Genomic DNA, 18,494 nt, shown 5'->3' on the forward strand with positions numbered 1-18,494 from the left:
TGCATAAATGGTAATTACCGACATTTGAGAGTAGTCATCAGCTAGTTACAATCTGCTCGCGGTCCCCCTTAGCTCATGTATACGCAACGATACAGTTTGGTTACCTATCCTCCAGAATATCCAATCTGCCTAACGTGCCTGCTATACTGTGCGACAAATACCATGTGGTATCGTGAAAGGGTGTGATCACATCTCGCATCTCAGCTTCTGACAAAAAATGTGTAACAAACAATTTCCATTTTTTAAAGAACCCCTTTGCCGACTTTTCTTTCGTTTTCCTAACTTCTGCAAGATCATAAAACATATATCTCTTAACTGATTGAATCACCTCAGTGATTGCAGGCATATCTGACTTAAGCCAATTGTCAGCGAGGGATTGGCGTGGACCGTGCTGGTGGAAGCCAATTAAGCTAATTGGGCCAGGCACCAATCATTGGTGCACTGGCCCTTTAAGTCTCAGAGAGCCGGCGCGCGCGCGCCCTAGAGAGCGGAGCCGCGCGCGCCAGCACATGACAGCAGGGGACCGGGACGGATAAGTGACTTGGGATGCGATTCGCGAGCGGGTGCGTCCCGCTGTGCGAATCGCATCCCCGACGGCCATGTCAGTGCAGCGCTCCCGGTCAGCGGGACCGACCGGGGCGCTGCAGGGAGAGAGACGCCGTGAGCGCTCCGGGGAGGAGCAGGGACTCGGAGCGCTCGGCGTAACACCAATGATTCAAGAGACATCTTTTTGCAACCAATATAATGAGATGTATCAACAATGAGACTGTCAACCCTTCCGGCTCTACATGCTATAATAGCAGCTGAGTATTATAAGGTAGGGATATATGGGTTGTTGTTGATATGTACGTCAAGAGCGATTTCCAGAAGGATTCCACACGTGGGCACGTGATCAATCCATGTAGCAGGTCTGTCAGCGGAGCACCACAGTTAGGGCAACAATCTATCCGGACTGGGTATCTGGGGGTTTTGGGTAGATCGAAACCATAGGTAGCATGGTGAATTATTTTAAATTGTGTTTCCCTCCACGTTTCATTAATCACTGCTTTCCTGACCTTAAGCCAACCTTTCAAAATGTCATCTGTTAAGTCGTCTGTACCCAACTTCCTCTCCCAATAGGAGAACAATGTAGCTCTCGTCATATCGCTGCCCTTTCGTATTGTAAATCCCCCAATGTTTTTATTTTCCCTGGTGACTGGCAACAACTTACTCCCTTCACACATTCTAAACCAAACACGCATATGTAAAAAGGATGGGAGGAGTAGCTGTAAGCTGAACAAGCATTGAAGGTTTATGGGTAACCTAAAGGAGAACTCTAGTGAGCTTTTTTGTATCCATTATGCCCTGGCTTCTGGAATAAAAATAATAAATAATAACTTACCTTCTGCGGCTCCCACGGTGCCGCCAATATCGCCATTCTGTCCTACAGTCCCAGTCTTCGCTGGATTTAGGTGCCCGAAACTTCACATTGTTGCTGCTCAGCTAATCACTAGCCACAGTAATGTCCCACCTCGGCTGGTGATAGGCTGAGCGGCAGTGTCATGTAATGAGTCTGGGCCTTGGCATCAGGAAAAAGGCTCGGGCAGGTCACATGACACTGCTGCTCAGCCTATCACCGGCAGTGTGACGTGTCAGGCACTAAAATCCGAAAGAGGACTGAGGCCGGAGGACGAGACGGTGATATTGGCAGCACTGGGGGAGTCTCAGAAGGTTGTTTAATGTTTATTATTTTAATTCCAGCAGCCGATTAATGGATGAAAAAGGAGTTCTCCTTTAATGAAAATGTATTACGCAGATTTATTTTATTTTTATTTTTTTTGCTGATTACAGCCAGATACTGCAACATGTATTTTTTGGAATCTGTTTTTATTTTCTGATGTTAACTTTTTTTTTTTCATTCAATTTTTAGAACATTATTCTAAGGGTTGCCATCTTGCCTGTGCTGCTTATAACAACATTTAGAAAATAAACATCAGAAAACAAAAACAGATTTTGACACAGTGAAAATCTCCGTGCAGACATTTCACAGACAGTGGAGTGCCATCTCATAGACGGCAATGCATTTCCTCATGGAATCTGCAAAAACATTTAACGGGTTCAATGTTTTTGCGGACGCTGGAATCAGGCTTTCTGCTGCAGATTTTGCTGCCGCAGAAATTCTGCCGTGTGAACAGAGCAGCAGAATCCCATTGAAATCAATAGGACTCTGCTGCTGCAAAATGTCCGATCAGAAGATCATGCAGAATTCCACACAGACATTCTGCCATGTGAACATAGCCTTAGAGACTTGCTTTACAGCAAACTCCATGGACATATCTTATGGTCACATCATTTTTTTTTAAATTAACATTCTCGTTTTTGTTTTTGCAGCATTGGTGGATCTATTCCTATTGTCTTCTCATATTTCTCTGAATTCCTGGCTCAGGAAAAGCGGGGAGAGCATCTTAGCTGGCTGAGTATGTTCTGGATGATTGGAGGTATCTATGCTTCAGCCATGGCCTGGGCTATAATCCCTCATTATGGTGAGTATATAAAGGCCTCATGGCTATGTCTACACCTTTTTGTGACTGTGAAAGTATAAAAGCATCGGTGGTGGCGGTTACGGAAATCAGAGACTGTAGAAGGCTAGAACTGGATGGTTGCTTTCAGTAGATAATAAGACATGCCATGACGAAATACTACATCCTAATAAAATACTTTATGTCATGGTTGTAATCGAATCCCTTATTTACAGATTTACAGTGGACCATAGAGGGTTAGTTCAGGTGGAAGTCTTTATCTAGCCTAAAGGAGGCCATACACTTTCAAAAACTGTTGGTCGAACAGTTATCCCTCCCGACCATACGATACACATGAGCGTTATGTGTTGTTTGGGAAGTGGATACACCACAGCTAGACTGCTTTGGCACTGGCTTGTCCCTTCCAGAACAATAGGGTTGATTGGTGAAAATTCAACATTCTTGACTCTTCAGGAGGCTGCCATACACCTTTGGGCCCTATTATACGTGGTAATTATCAGCCATACTCGCCATCATGGCCATGTGTAATAGGGCTAGTGATCAGCTGATGTTTCTTTAAACTAATGATGTAATGGGTCATGTGACCCTGCAACAAAGTATTTTAGTAGTGTGCTGTGTAATGTTTTCAAAAGGAAAATGGAAAAGAACCTCATTCGTCCAGGCGCTGCCGGTTGGGTCATGAGGTGGTGCACAAATAATACAATGTATACCTTTCAATATTGTATACAAGAAAATTTATTTTTAAATAATAAACAGACAGATTACGCGTTTCGAGGGTGACTCCCCTCTTCTTCAGATCAGGTGTGCGAGCACACCTGATCTGAAGAAGAGGGGAGTTACCCTCGAAACGCGTAATCTGTCTGTTTATTATTTTAAAAATACGTTTCCGTGTATGCAATATTGAAAGGTATACATTGCATTATTTGTGCACCACCTGATGACCCAACCGGCAGCGCCTGGACGAATGAGGTTCTTTTCCATTTTCCTTTTGATGACTACGTCAGGACCTATGTGCCTGTGACCTCCGGCTTGCAGCCCCCCCTGGACATCAGTGAGTACCCCTATATGGGGTGATATGCGCTACCTTTATTAACATCTGGTGAGCAGCCACCTATAAGTGCCTTGGGTTTCCCCACAATTACACCTGCTGTCTGTGTTTAAGGGTAACACACGAGGTGCCGTTTCCCGGTCTTTTTTCTTTCTTTTATTTTAGCTGTGTAATGTTTGTCAGTCTACGATTAAGCACCAGCTGGTGCGAAACGCGTCAGACATGCCTTTCTGTATTTTAACATCTGTGTCAAGATTTCAATAAAGCAAGCCCTGATTTTATCTCTACACCTATAGTGCCGGACATCTTTCTTCATACGCCAGTGCAGAGAAGCCGAGGGCAGGTCCGTAGCATAGGTGAACTGGAGATTAGCAGCAGAGGAGAGCGGACGCAACCTACATATTAATGTTTCTTTGTTGGCTTATCAGGCAATTTTGACCTGCTAAAAAGACATCAGTCACCGCATGAACATCTCCCCATCAGATCAGTGCCCGTTAACTGGCAGGATCGGGCAGGCTCTAATAGGGTCCTTAGTCAGCTGAAAGTGGTGGGTTAGGCCATCTTTAACCTAAGGTGTATGGACTTCTTTAGAACTATGAGACTTATAACCAATTACAAACATGTCATTATTTTTAGCTAGCACCTTGTTCAGTTACAATAACTACACCTTGTTATCCCCACAGGATGGAGTTTCCAGATGGGTTCAGCGTATCAGTTTCATAGCTGGCGGGTGTTTGTCTTGGTTTGTGCATTCCCTTCTGTATTTGCCATCGGAGCTCTAAATACCATGCCAGAGAGTCCCCGCTTCTTCCTAGAGGTATGAATAAGATATGAACATCTGTTTCTAGGTATATTCTAAGATGTGTGAGGAGATCTAGTGCCTCTCCACTCCAAGAGATCTAGTTCAGACAGCATGTATTAACCTGAGAATTATAACTTAAAAGGGCACTTCAGAACATAAGTGCAGGGTATCTGGCGCTGGAAAGGAACGACAACCAGCTTAACGCCATTTGCTTTTACCTTGTTGTCGGTCCATTCCAGCACCAGATACCCTGCACTTATGTTCTGAAGTGCCCGACCTGATCGTATATGCTGTTTCCATTGTTGTGTATGATGCGCACAACCACGGGGTTAAGCGATATTCACACCTGACGTTTCCCCTTGTCCTGTTGGTTTTACGCTATGGAGCGCTGTCTTGTTTGCTTTTAGTTAACCTGAGGATTGGCTCAGATAAATTAGGGAGAATAAAAACAAAAACTGCACTGCAGGACCTGCTACTAATGGAGAGGAATTACCAATATTTTTTACCTTACCCGAATCATCAGGAGCCTCAGGGTTACTGATTCTCCGGTTAGCAGTCTGCCCTATGTACTAGAAGTGAGCTTTTCTCCTTTATTCTATAATTTATGTGCCAAGATATAACTGTGTTTTTAATGTATTTTAAATTTGGGACAAGATGTAAATGTCCCCCCCAAAATACATCCAAAATGAAACAAGACGTTTTGGGGTATAGCTTTTGCTAAATGGCCATATACTTACTAAATAACATTAAAAAAATCTAAAAGAAAGCTGAAAAAAATGTATGACATTTTGGGTGTTTTAAAGCCAGAAAAACTGGTCAGGTTCTGCAACTCCCTGCAATAACCCCGGGTACTCCTGCACAGACAGGGCACCGACCCTTTAATGGCTCTGGGTGCAGATACCTTGGCTAACACCTAGGTTGATGCTGGGGGTATTTGTGGTTCCTTAGTAGCTTCAGTGAAAAGGGACATTGAACCTGGAACCCCTTTTGGCATCTGGGGAAGGGTAAGGTTTGTTGGCCTCTTTCCTTTCGGAGAAGGGCTTGCGATAGACCGCATCCTTTGTGCACGTTTTTTTAGTGTGACATTTTTGCACTTTTTCTTGCACTTTGGGTGATTAAGAGCACGTTCCTCTGCAAAATAAAAAAAAGGAGTTGTCCAAGTGTACAAGTTGTAAGCCTCCATAGAAGAAAAAGTATTCCCATCCAATGACAGCAGAGATCTTTAAAACAATGAGGAAATAATAAATAAAAAATCTCATAAAGTTACATTCAGTTACATAAAGTTAGAATTCTCATTTAATATTTATGTTTATATAAAAGGAAATAAAGAGCCCAATAAAATGACTAATTCCATAAATACAAACCAGCCATATGTAGTTAGATTTCTTCTTTCTTGACTTTATTTATTATAACACATATGGTAAATCCAAGAATTTCACACTTGTCTTCAAGAAATTATTATTGTGCATTTATTACCCACAATGCCTTGCATTAATAATATGCATTCGTTTTCTTAAATCTTTTCCAGAACGGAAAACATGATGAAGCTTGGATGGTGCTAAAGCAAGTCCACGATACCAACATGCGGGCTAAGGGCCATCCAGAAAGGGTTTTCTCTGTAAGTAGTAATGTTGGAGGATCCTCTACCTCCAAACAAGAATGATGTGGTGTGAGGGGGTGTCCAGTGGTGCACACACGGGAGGGACCAGACAGTTCATCCACCAGTATACTTAGTCCTGATTGTAGGTCTTGGATTAAATGGTACAGGCTAGTGTCAGGCAATGGAACTCTGAGGAGAAAGGACTCAGGAGGGGAAATTATATTTTAGCAAAAAACCCAGACCCCCTTTTTAATTAACATTTCTTGTCGTGCCCGTGGGGCTTCCAGTTCTATTATGGATGTTACTACCAGTTTAGGAGGTATAGTAGTTGCTCTTTAGCAGCACAATAGGCCCATCTCCACTATGAGGTGAGATTAGTTAAAGCTGTGAGGCCTCATTCACACAGTGGAAGATTTGCAGAATGTCCATGTCGTGTCCCGGTACAGAACATGGTTCTGTACAGTTTCATAAAGTCCCCTCAGGTAGAGTCCCTCAAGTCCTGCAGGATCCCCCTAGGTCATTATTATGATTTCTGTTGTACATTCATTTTGTATGTTTATTTTAGGTATCGTACAGAGAATATAAGCTATGTGTAAAGGTTATTAGGATGTTTAAACTGTATAGGACCTTCCTAAGGTCATGTGACCACCTGATAACCAGGATATGTGATCACCTGATAACCAGAGTTCCTGAGGCACAGGTAGCCACAGGCAACCAGCTACCAATGGGCTTTAGTCCAGCCCCCTGATATATAAAGGGCTGTAGTCTCCACACTAGGTCTCTTGGTTCCTGCCCTCTTAGAAGCGAGCACAAGTCCTGTACAAGTTCAGTCCAGTACAGTCTGCAGCCACATCTAATCTGTAAGTCTCTTCTATGTCTACAAGTCAAGTCTCTACTGTCCCTACCAAAGTCATAACAGTAGTACAGTGGCCTGCATCATCATTATTATCACTACAAGTCCAAGCAAACCTGAGAGGTTCCCTGTGTCCCGGAAGTTGGCTATCTGTAAGAAACGTTATACTGCCTTCTCTAGATGCATCAAAACTCTGCTTTGGACTCTCATTTAATATATGCCGTTTCTGGGTTGGTTGTCGGCGGTGCCCTCCACCATACAACCCCAACCTGGCGTCACGAACACTAGGGGTTAACAACATCTTGACCCAAAGGTTAATACCATCTGGCCCCACCACCTACACCACTACAAAATGTCCCCCTACTTTAAATTGGAGATGAGAAACTGCAGAGTAGGACTGTATATCTTCCATGGATGGTGCACTTTTCCTCAAAGTCCAATGCATCCGGTGTCATTTTGACAAAAATCCATCTGTCCCTCTTTGGTTCTCATGTATCCAACACTAAACACCACAATGGTTTCTCCCATTTTCTATGCATTAAGAATCTCAGGTTTACAGCACAAATATAGCAAGTGAATATATCATCCTATCATTCACTCTTAAAGGACAACTGCAGCGCAATATACACTTATCCCCTATCTACAAGATAGGGGATAAGTGTTTGATTGCGGGGGGTCCGATCGCTGGGACCCCCCGAGATCTCCCTAACAGGGCGCCGCCATTAGCGCTCTTAGTGAGCGCTAAGGCGCGTAGTGTCGACCTGGAGGTCGACGGTGACGCCCCATCTCCTCCCCGTCCCCATACAGTTCTATGGGGGAGCCGGGGAGGCACGAACGCTGCCTCCCTGCCTCTCCCATAGAGATGCATGGAGGAGGCGTGCCGGCCGCAACATCATGCTGCGGCAGGCACGCCCCCTGCACAGGAGAGCCGCGGCACAGCCGCGGCCCCGTACAGGAGATCATGGGGGGTCCCGTGATCAAACACTTATCCCCTATCTTGTAGATAGGGGATAAGTGTACATTAAGCTGCAGTTGTCCTTTAAGTCTTACAGCTCTTGCTACAATGATGATTAAAGGGGTATTCCAGGAAAAAACTTGAAAAATCAACTGGCTCCAGAAAGTTAAACAGATTTGTAAATTACTTCTAGTAAAAAATCTTAATCCTTTCATTACTTATGAGCTTCTGAAGTTTAGGTTGTTATTTTCTGTCTAAGTAATCTCTGATGACACGTGTCTCGGGAACCGCCCAGTTTAGAAGAGGTTTGCTATGGGGATTTGCTTCTAAACTGGGTGGTTCCCGAGACACGTGTCATCAGAGAGGACTTAGACAGAAAAGAACAACCTTAACTTCAGAAGCTCATAAGTACTGAAAGGATTAAGATTTTTTAATAGAAGTAATTTACAAATCTGTTTAATTTTCTGGAGCCAGTTGATATATATATATATATATATATATATATAAAAAAGTTTTTTCCTGGAATACCCCTTTAAATACAACTAATGCTCAGTCAACAGAGACAAGATGGCAAATCACTGAAAAAAGGGAAAGAATTAGGCCAGATATGGAGCCCTTCTGTCATATAATTTTATTTCTTAAATTAAAGCAGTCAGCAGGTTTTTAGGGCATTGTGTAACCTTATGACCCTGAATCTGTACCCACTTCTCATTACTAATTCTAGCCCTCCAGTGCTGAGCTATCAAAGTTTGAAAAGATATGTAAATTAGGCTTTGGATCTTAGATAAGGCTAAATTCACATGAGCATTGTGCTCTGTCCCGTTCGGGGATTGTATTTTTTTCGTTGGATCTGAGCACAATAGACACCGCCAGGTCCCTACGGGTCCCATTGAATGATATCCATTCTGTTCCCGTCAGGTGTCCAATGTATCGAAGGAGTCGAGCAGAGATATCATTTCTGCTTGCAGTATTTTTTCTCCGGACTTAGCCGGCGGGACTTCTCTGAATGGAGCAGAATGCTGATGTGAACTTGACCTTACAGGAAAGAGGCGGGAATCACAATACAGCCTAGAGGTTGTCAATCAGGGGGTAGAGGAGCAGACCAGCATACAGTGGGGGTGACCAACTAACTGGGGAAGGGGCTGACCATTGCTGGGCTCTAGCACCCGAGCTAAATTTTCATATATTTTGTTAACTCTGATACCTGAGCGCTAGGGAAGTCAATTAAAGGGGAATTCCAGGGAAAAACTTTTTTTTTATATATCAACTGGCTCCGGAAAGATAAACAGATTTGTAAATTACTTCTATTGAAAAATCTTAATCCTTCCAATAGTTATTAGCTTCTGAAGTTTTCTGTCTAACTGCTCAATGATGATGTCATGTCCCGGGAGCTGTGCATGATGGGAAAATATCCCCATAGGAGCTGGACAGCTCCCGGGACGTGAGTCATCAGAGAGCAGTTTGACAGAAAACAGCAACTCAACTTCAGAAGCTAATAACTATTGGAAGGATTAAGATTTTTTAATAGAAGTAATTACAAATCTGTTTAACTTTCCGGAGCCAGTTGATATATAAAAAAAAGTTTTTGCCTGGAATACCCCTTTAAGGGTCATAAGCCCTATACAGCCATACCACTGGCTTCATACCCAAAAACCTGCTGACAGGTCAGCTGTAAACACCTTTAATGCTCACTTGACTTTATAAAGTCTTTATAACTTTTTATTTACGGGTCATATTTTTTTCTTTAAAGGTCACTCAGATAAAGACCATTAAAAAAGAGGATGAACTGATCGAGATCCAGTCTGATACAGGGACATGGTACAGACGCTGGATGATTCGTATTCTTAACTTGTCTCAGCAGGTAAGACTTTTTTTTATTTTTTATAAATGGGACAATATGTAGAATGACCTGACCTGACTCTTGATATAATAACATTCCATTAAAAATTCACTTGAAGTTTAGGCTGCTATACACTATACTGGCTTCTCTTAAAGGGGTACTCCGCCCCTAGACATCTTATCCCCTATCCAAAGGATAGGGGATAAGATGTCAGATCGCCGGGGTCCCGCTGCTGGGGACCCCGGGGATCGCTGCTGCAGCACCGCACTATCATTACAGCACAGAGCGAGATCGCTCTGCACGTAATGACGGGCAGTACAGGGGCCGGAGCATCGTTACGTCACGGCTACGCCCCTGATGATGTCACGGCCCGCCCCCGTCAATACTAGTCTATGGGAGGGGGCGTGGCGGTCATCACGCCCCCTGCCATAGACTTGCATTAAGGGGACGGACCGTGATGTCATGAGGGGCGGAGCCATGACATCACGCTGCTCCGACCCCAGTATCGCCCGTCATTACGCACAGAGCGAACTCGCTCTGTGCAGTAATGATGGCGGGGTGCCGCAGCGGCGATCCCCGGGGTCCCCAGCAGCGGGACCACGGCAACCTGATATCTTATCCCCTATCCTTTGGATAGGGGATAAGATGTCTAGGGGTAGAGTACCCCTTTAAAGGGGTACTCCGCTGCTCAGCGTTTGGAACAAACTGTTCCAAATGCTGGAGCCAGCAATGGGAGTTCGTGACGTCATAGCCCCGCCCCCTCAAGATATCACACCCTGCCCCCTCAATGCAAGTCTATGGGAGGGGGCGTGGCAGCTGTCACGCCCCCTCCCATAGACTTGCATTGAGGGGGCGGGGTGTGATGTCATGTGCACCCCAGCTGTTTTCGTGCACAGAGTCGGGTCGACAGTCCCCCTCCATGCACTGGGGAGCCGGAGATACACAAGTGCTGTACTCGAGTATCTCTGGCTCTCCCATAGAAATGCATGGAGGGAGCGTGTCGACCCCACTCTGTGCATGAGAAGAGCTGGGGCACCATGCATAAGATCACAGGGTTGATCACAGTAGTTGGGCCCCCATGATCAGACACTTACTCCCTAAAGTAAAATGTTCTGAAAGTTGTTCGTATGGATTCCATTGATCTTATTTTTCCAGCACATTGCACAGATTTCATATATAAAAAAAATGGGAGCTCGTGACGTCATAGCCCTGCCCCCTCAAGATGTCATGCCCAACCCGCTCAATGCAAGTCTATGGGAGGGGGCGTGGCATCTGCCACGCCCCCTCCCATAGACTTGCATTGAGGGGCGGGGCATGATGTAATGTGGGGGCGGGGCTATGACATCACGAGCTGCCAGCTCCAGGGTCCCCACGTGATCTCCTGCATGGCACCCCAGCTGTCTTCGTGCACAGAGTCGGGTCGACAGTCCCCCTCCATGCATCTCTACTGGGGAGCCGGAGATACACAAGTGCTGTACTCGAGTATCTCTGGCTCTCCCAATAGAAATGCATGGAGGGAGCATGTCGACCCCACTCTGTGCATGAGAAGAGCTGGGGCACCATGCCTCCATCGTATCAACTTCAAGAGTTAACTCTTCACTTATAGAGCCCTCCCCTTGACACTTTACCTTTTCCATATTATGGCTGATTGGTAAATATGAATCTATTTATCTGTATTTATTTATATTAATACATCATTTATGTATATTTTTTACAGATTGTTTACAATATTTGTATCGGTATTGTAATTATTTTTGGAGAATTTTCTAACCGCTGTGATGTTTTTCTCCTTGCAGGTTTGGGCTAATTTCCATGATTGCTTCGCCCCAGAATACAGACGCATCACCCTCATGATGATGGCGGTTTGGTTCACAATGTCTTTTAGGTAGGTTAGAAACATAAAGCGGGAGATTTATCAAGATGCCTTATTACATTTTCTTTGTTGCCCATCGCAACCAATCACGTCTCAGCTTTCATTTTTAAGGAGCAATATGAGCAATTAAAGCTGGGCCCAGAAAGGTTTCTATGGGCAACAAAAAGAATCTTATTATAAGACAGCTCAATAAATCTCCCTAAACATTTAATATTTGAAGCGTTCCTGTCATATCACAGAAAACAAATAATGCTTATATGTTAAATGTTACTTACTACGTAATTTATTTTTTATGTGCCTAAATCTCTGTATTTGGCTCACAAATCACAAATCCACTGCTCAGGAAGGGGCATGTCTGAGGCAAGCACTGAGCTCGCCCTCACTCACCATGCATTCACTTCCTCCCTAAGTCTGCTGTTCTGTGCTGGGTCTTTTCATCAGAAATCACACAATTGTCACAAAGAGATGAGCCAGAGATTCATACATTTTATTATATACACTCAGAATAAAATAAATGTGACAAAAGATTATAAAAAGTGAGTGTTACTGCGTCCAATATGCACAATCACTTGGTGGAAAAAATCCACTGTACAGTTAAAGGAATATATGAGGCTGCAGTCCTCAACATATCTGCAGACAACACTAGTGCTTGAAAAACATAAAACATGTCTCCTCTCTTAACCCAATCACTGCAGGCTGCTCTGTAACCCCCTTTTTCATGCTGCAGTCTGATAGGACAGGAGTGAGCACAGAGGAGTGCTAGTCCCACCCTCACTTACTGGACTTTGTCTCTGCCTGTGCTTCAGCTGGGACAAAGATGATGCTGCAGCCTGACAGGATTATGTTCTGGATGGTATGGGGGACCCCTAGTGGTCTATTTTTATCAAGTATATTATATGTACAACATATAGAAAGTTTTTGATCCTGACAGTGCCCATTTAAAGGGGATTTCTGGTACTTAATTTATCTGTCTCTTTAACTGTCTGATTGGGGAGGTCCCAGCGATTGGATCCCCCGCAATCTCCTGCACGGCGCCCCAGCTCTCCCAATGCACTGAGCAACCACCGCACATTGCTGCGTTGATCACTGCACGAAGCGGTGGTCAACACGCCCCCTCCATGCATCTCTATGGGAGAGCCTGAGATACACGAGCTCTGTGGATAGGGGATAAGTTGTTAAGAACCGGAGTTCCCCTTTAAGATCACAGTGTGGGAAGGTATGTCATGGATTTTGGACGCAGGAATTTTCTTATATTTGTTGGTTTTACAGTGCGCCACTTTCATTTCCTAATAACAGTACTTAGTTTCACTCACGGCCTCCTTGCTCCATCTAATTCAAAGCCACTCTGTGAAATTACTATCGTCATGGCAACCACTGCAGGACCGTCTGGCTTTCTTCTCTTCGGACAAAACGCAAGATGGAGCCTGCCATTATTTTTGCTCGGGCTGGGAGGTGCCTTCACTCTTCAGTCTGAGCCAATGAATTCACGTTAAGAATGTCCGACTGCATTCGCCATGACTGTCTACAGTACTGAGCTGCGTCCCCTGTATTACCTCAGCTGTCAACCGCGTGTTTCTCAGGAGTCCCGTATAATTATTGCCGCCATGCTGACAGCTGATGCTGCCGAGCCAACAGCATTCACCCCTTCACAACCAATGTTCATATGAAGCCATCACAGTTTAGCAGGAAACATGAACAATGACAATGGCGGCAGCTGTCTTGGTTTTTTTTTTTGTATTGCTTTTCATTATTGCTCTGTGCTATAGTAATTTGCTAAAATAATAACGTAGAATAATCTCATTTCCCTATCTTTCAAACACGTCAGTCATATGTGAAGCCACTAAAGGGGTTATTCCAGTGTTTGCCAATCAGGATGCCTCCAGCTGTTGCAAAACTACAACTCCCAGCATGCCCAGACAGCTGTACTTTTTATTGGTATCATTTTTGTACTACGTGCTAACTTTTGATCTTTTTTATTCCGCTATTTGTACCAAAATTGGCGAATTGTGCGCTTTTTTGTTGTTTTTTATTTACGGCGTTCACTGTGCGGGATAATTTACATTATAGTTTTATAGTACACATCATTACGGACGTGGCAATACCTATTATGTATATGATTTGTGTTTCTGATATTGTTGGGTGATAATACGGGGCTTTTATTGGGAAAGGGGCATTTTTTTTTTATTTTACACTTCATACTTTTATTGAAGAAGTTTGTATTTTATTTTTTACAGGTTATACTATGCTGCAATATATCTGTACTGCAGCACGGTATGACCTGATGAGCTGCACACTGTACAGTCTCTGGCTGGATCTCACAGGCTTCCGTAGCAGGCAGACAGGAGGCCATGATCTGACCTCCTGCTGCCATAGCAACCAACGGCGACCCGCGACTGTATCGTATCGCCCTCCCCCTGTCAACACCATGGAAGCGTGATCAGGATAGATCACTGCATCTATGGGGTTAATGCTGCCGGGACCAGCGCGATCACAGCCCTGGCAGCTGCGGCGGGACTCTGGCTGTGATTGACAGCCGGGTCCCGACACTGATCTCCTGTGCTGCCCGCGGCAGTGCCGGAGATCGTTAGGACATATGCATACTTCCCAGTGCCCGAACGTGTTGGATATGGGATGTATGCATCCGTCCTATAGCAGGAAGGGGTTAAAGGGGTACTCTGCTGGGAGAAAAAAATTTTTTTAAATCAACTGGTGCCAGAAAATTTAACAGATTTGTAAATTACTTATATTTCAAAAATCTTAATCCTTCCAGTACATATCAGCTGCTGTATGTTCCACAGGAAGTTCCTTTCTTTTTGAATTCCCTTTCTATCAGACCACAGTGCTCTCTGCTGACACCTCTGTACAAGTCAGGAACTGTCCAGAGCAGGAGAGGTTTGCTATGGGGATTTGCTCCTGGTCTGGACAGTTCCTGACATGGACAGAGGTGTCAGCAGAGAGCACTGCGGTCAGACAGAAAGGAAATTCAAAAAGAAAAGAACTTCCTATGGAACACACAGCAGCTGATAAGTACTGGAATGATTTTTAAATAGAAGTAATTTACACATCTGTTTAACTTAAAAATTGTTTTCCATGGAGTATCCCTTTAAGACAACACTTCTAACCACTTAACCAACAATAACAATAGCTAACGGAAACTACAACGCAGATGTGAACAGATGTATAATATGAAGTTCTTGGGTTGCTGGCATAGATTTTAGTTGGTGGTGTACGGACAGCCCAATGTGTTTATTGGTATTCTCCTCTTCCTATGCAACACACCCTTTAAAACATCAGTTCTTCTATGTATACTTGCACACAGTTTTGGAGGGACCTCAGTTGGGAGGTTGTTCCAAACATATTGGAGAACAAAGCAGAGGTCATCTGTGGATATTGGCTCTTTGTGTCCCAGGTATACTCGATGGTGCGGAGATTAGGACGCTGTGGAGGCCATATCATCACTTTCAGGACTCCTTGTTTTTCTTTATGATGAAGATAGTTCTTTATGGCATTGGCTGTATGTTTAAAGGGGTACTCCTCCCCTAGACATCTTATCCCCTATACAAAGGATGGGGGATAGGTTGTCTGATTGTGGAGTGTCCCAGTGGCCAGCACCCCCCGTAATCCGCATGCACAAAGCGAACTCTGCTCCCCTCCACATATCTCCCTTAGACTTTAATGGTCGGGGTGTGACGATCATGCCCCCCTGAAGCCTAGCACAGTTCCTAACCCTGGAGTGCCAGGCCAACAGCCGGACACCTGTGATCAGACATCTTATCCCCTATCCTTTGGATGGGGGATAATATGTCTAGGGCAGTGGTTCTTAACCTTGTTGGAGATACTGATCCCCACCAGTTTCATATGCGCATTCACCGAACCCCTCTTAATTGGAAAAAAAAAATATGATTTTTTCAAATTCAAAACATAGGAGGTATATATTTAAGTATATATTTATTCATAGGTGCACAAAATGAACAAAACCATTAAGAACATAGAACAAAACCATGAAAACATTTTCACACAAAAACATAATAATTATTTACTGCAAATCAGTGTGACTTCTGCTGTTGTCTTTCAGAGACCAGTTCAGAAATGCGCAGCTTTACCTTGGCAAGTGCCACTCTCATGTAATTTTCGCAACAATGGCAGTGTTCCCCCAAATTAGGCAGGCAGTGTTCCCCCAAATTAGGCAGGCAGTGTTCCCCCACATTAGGCAGGCAGTGTTCCCCCCACATTAGGCAGGCAGTGTTCCCCCACATTAGGCAGGCAGTGTTCCCCCACATTAAGCAGGCAGTGTTCCCCCACATTAGGCAGGCAGTGTTCCCCCACATTAGGCAGGCAGAGTTCCCCCACATTAGGCAGGCAGTGTTCCCCCACATTAGGCAGGCAGTGTTCCCCCACATTAGGCAGGCAGTGTTCCCCCCACATTAGGCAGGCAAAGTTCCCCCACATTAGGCAGGCAGAGTTCCCCCACATTAGGCAGGCAGAGTTCCCCCACATTAGACAGCCAGAGTTCCCCCACATTAGGCAGTGTTCCCCCTCATTAGGCAGGCAGTGTTCCCCAACATTAGGCAGTGTTCCCCCCACATTAGGCAGGCAGTGTTCCCCCACATTAGGCAGTGTTCCCCCCACATTAGGCAGGCAGTGTTCCCCCCCCCACATTAGGCAGGCAGAATTCCCCCACATTAGGCAGGCAGAGTTCCCCCCACGTTAGGCAGGCAGAGTTCCCCTACATTAGGCAGGCAGTGTTCCCCCACATTAGGCAGGCAGTGTTCCCCCCACATTAGGCAGGCAAAGTTCCCCCACATTAGGCAGGCAGAGTTCCCCCACATTAAGCAGGCAGAGTTCCCCCACATTAGACAGCCAGAGTTCCCCCACATTAGGCAGTGTTCCCCCTCATTAGGCAGGCAGTGTTCCCCAACATTAGGCAGTGTTCCCCCCACATTAGGCAGGCAGTGTTCCCCCACATTAGGCAGTGTTCCCCCCACATTAGGCAGGCAGTGTTCCCCCCCCCACATTAGGCAGGCAGAATTCCCCCACATTAGGCAGGCAGAGTTCCCCCCACGTTAGGCAGGCAGAGTTCCCCTACATTAGGCAGGCAAAGTTCCCCCACATTAGGCAGGCAGAGTTCCCCCACATTAGGCAGGCAGAGTTCCCCCACATTAGACAGGCAGAGTTCCCCCACATTAGGCAGTGTTCCCCCTCATTAGGCAGGCAGTGTTCCCCAACATTAGGCAGTGTTCCCCCCACATTAGGCAGGCAGTGTTCCCCCACATTAGGCAGGCAGTGTTCCCCCCCACATTAGGCAGGCAGAATTCCCCCACGTTAGGCAGGCAGAGTTCCCCCACGTTAGGCAGGCAGAGTTCCCCCACATTAGGCAGGCAGAGTTCCCCCACATTAGACAGGCAGAGTTCCCCCACATTAGGCAGTGTTCCCCCTCATTAGGCAGGCAGTGTTCCCCCACATTAGGCAGGCAGTGTTCCCCCACATTAGGCAGTGTTCCCCCCACATTAGGCAGGCAGTGTTCCCCCCCACATTAGGCAGGCAGAATTCCCCCACGTTAGGCAGGCAGAGTTCCCCCACGTTAGGCAGGCAGAGTTCCCCCACATCAGGCAGGCAGTGTTCCCCCACATTAGGCAGGCAGTGTTCCCCCACATTAGGCAGGCAGTGTTCCCCCACATTAGGCAGTGTTCCCCCACATTAGGCAGGCAGTGTTCCCCCACATTATGTAGGCCAGTGGTCTTCAACCTGCGGACCTCCAGATGTTGCAAAACTACAAGTCCCAGCATGCCTGGACAGCCAACGGCTGTCCAGGCATGCTGGGAGTTGTAGTTTTGTAACATCTGGAGGTCCACAGGTTGAAGACCACTAATGTATGCAGTGTTCCCCCACAGACATATAGCCTCCAGCCATATACAGTGTATGGCTGGAGGCTGTATGCCTGTGTACTGCCCACTTCAGTGCTCCGACCACCGCTCCGGCTATAGCAGTAGGTCTCGGGACTGGTGGTCGGAGCACTGAAGATGACGTGCCGCTGGTCACTTACCAAGCTGGCCAGCGCGCGTCTTCTTCCTTTTCTATCCTCGGGTCCTCGGCGCCTTTGTTTCCATGGGCTCTCTCCCGGCGGCCCCTGCGTTTTTAAACTTAACGCGGGGCCGCAGGGAGTTAATAGTGATGGGGGGAATTGCCCCGTCACTACAGGACGGGCAAACACCGGCTTTGCTCAGGGCCCCGGGCCAGCTCGGGGCCCCAAGTGATTGCTTGGTTTGCCTGTCCTGTTGCGACCTCCCCCACCGAACCCTCGGGACTGACTCACCGAACCCCTGGGTTAAGAACCACTGGTTTAGGGGCTGTTGTTGGCTGCTACATTTGGAGGCAATCTAACGCCTCCCTGATGGTATTACATGAAGGATTAGCGGTCTGTCTGAAATTCTTAACATAAATCCTGACCGGATCCCCAACGTGCTGAAATGCAGCCCCAAACTTGCAACCATGTTTCACTTTTGCCTTCAGACACTCATCGGTAAACTTGCTGCCTTCTCTTACAGCCAAACATTTCACATTCTGACTCCTATTTCTAGAACCCCTTCTGTTATTTTTTCGGCCCCCTTGTTCATACGTTTCCCTAATATGTTATTATTTGATCTGATAACCACCAAAATAAATGGGCCCAGATTTATCAAACTGTGTGAGAGAAAAAGTGGAGGGATTTTCCCACAGCGACCAATCACAGCTCAGGTTTCACTTTACCACAGCTCCTTAGCTGAGCTGTGATTGGTCGCTAGGAGAAAATCACTCCATTTTCCTCTCACACAGTTTGATAAATCTGGGCCATGGAGAATAAAAACTGCTTGCCCACTATTAGGCTTTATTTACACCACATTTGGGGCATACGTATCCCTGCTGGACCCGCGCCATGCCCCATTCATCTCAATGACCCTAGCAGAGTTAGTTAGTGGCTTTGGTTGGTCCATGTTCGGACAGTATATATATTTTTTCCACCAGAC

General features: G+C 45.7%; 1 protein-coding gene across 1 annotated transcript in view; it reads left to right on the plus strand.

Moving 5' to 3' along the window:
- The window catches only part of SV2A (synaptic vesicle glycoprotein 2A), a 193,845-nt gene that overhangs the window by 154,299 nt on the left and 21,052 nt on the right, over positions 1–18,494 (plus strand). Inside the window, exons 4-8 of the mRNA XM_056545800.1 lie at positions 2,371–2,522; positions 4,251–4,384; positions 5,898–5,987; positions 9,528–9,638; positions 11,414–11,502. Of these exons, the coding sequence (XP_056401775.1) occupies positions 2,371–2,522; positions 4,251–4,384; positions 5,898–5,987; positions 9,528–9,638; positions 11,414–11,502 (576 nt within the window). The remainder of the gene's footprint in view (positions 1–2,370; positions 2,523–4,250; positions 4,385–5,897; positions 5,988–9,527; positions 9,639–11,413; positions 11,503–18,494) is intronic.

The sequence above is a fragment of the Hyla sarda genome, chromosome 11 (genome assembly GCF_029499605.1).
Source record: "Hyla sarda isolate aHylSar1 chromosome 11, aHylSar1.hap1, whole genome shotgun sequence".
NCBI lineage: Eukaryota > Metazoa > Chordata > Amphibia > Anura > Hylidae > Hyla > Hyla sarda.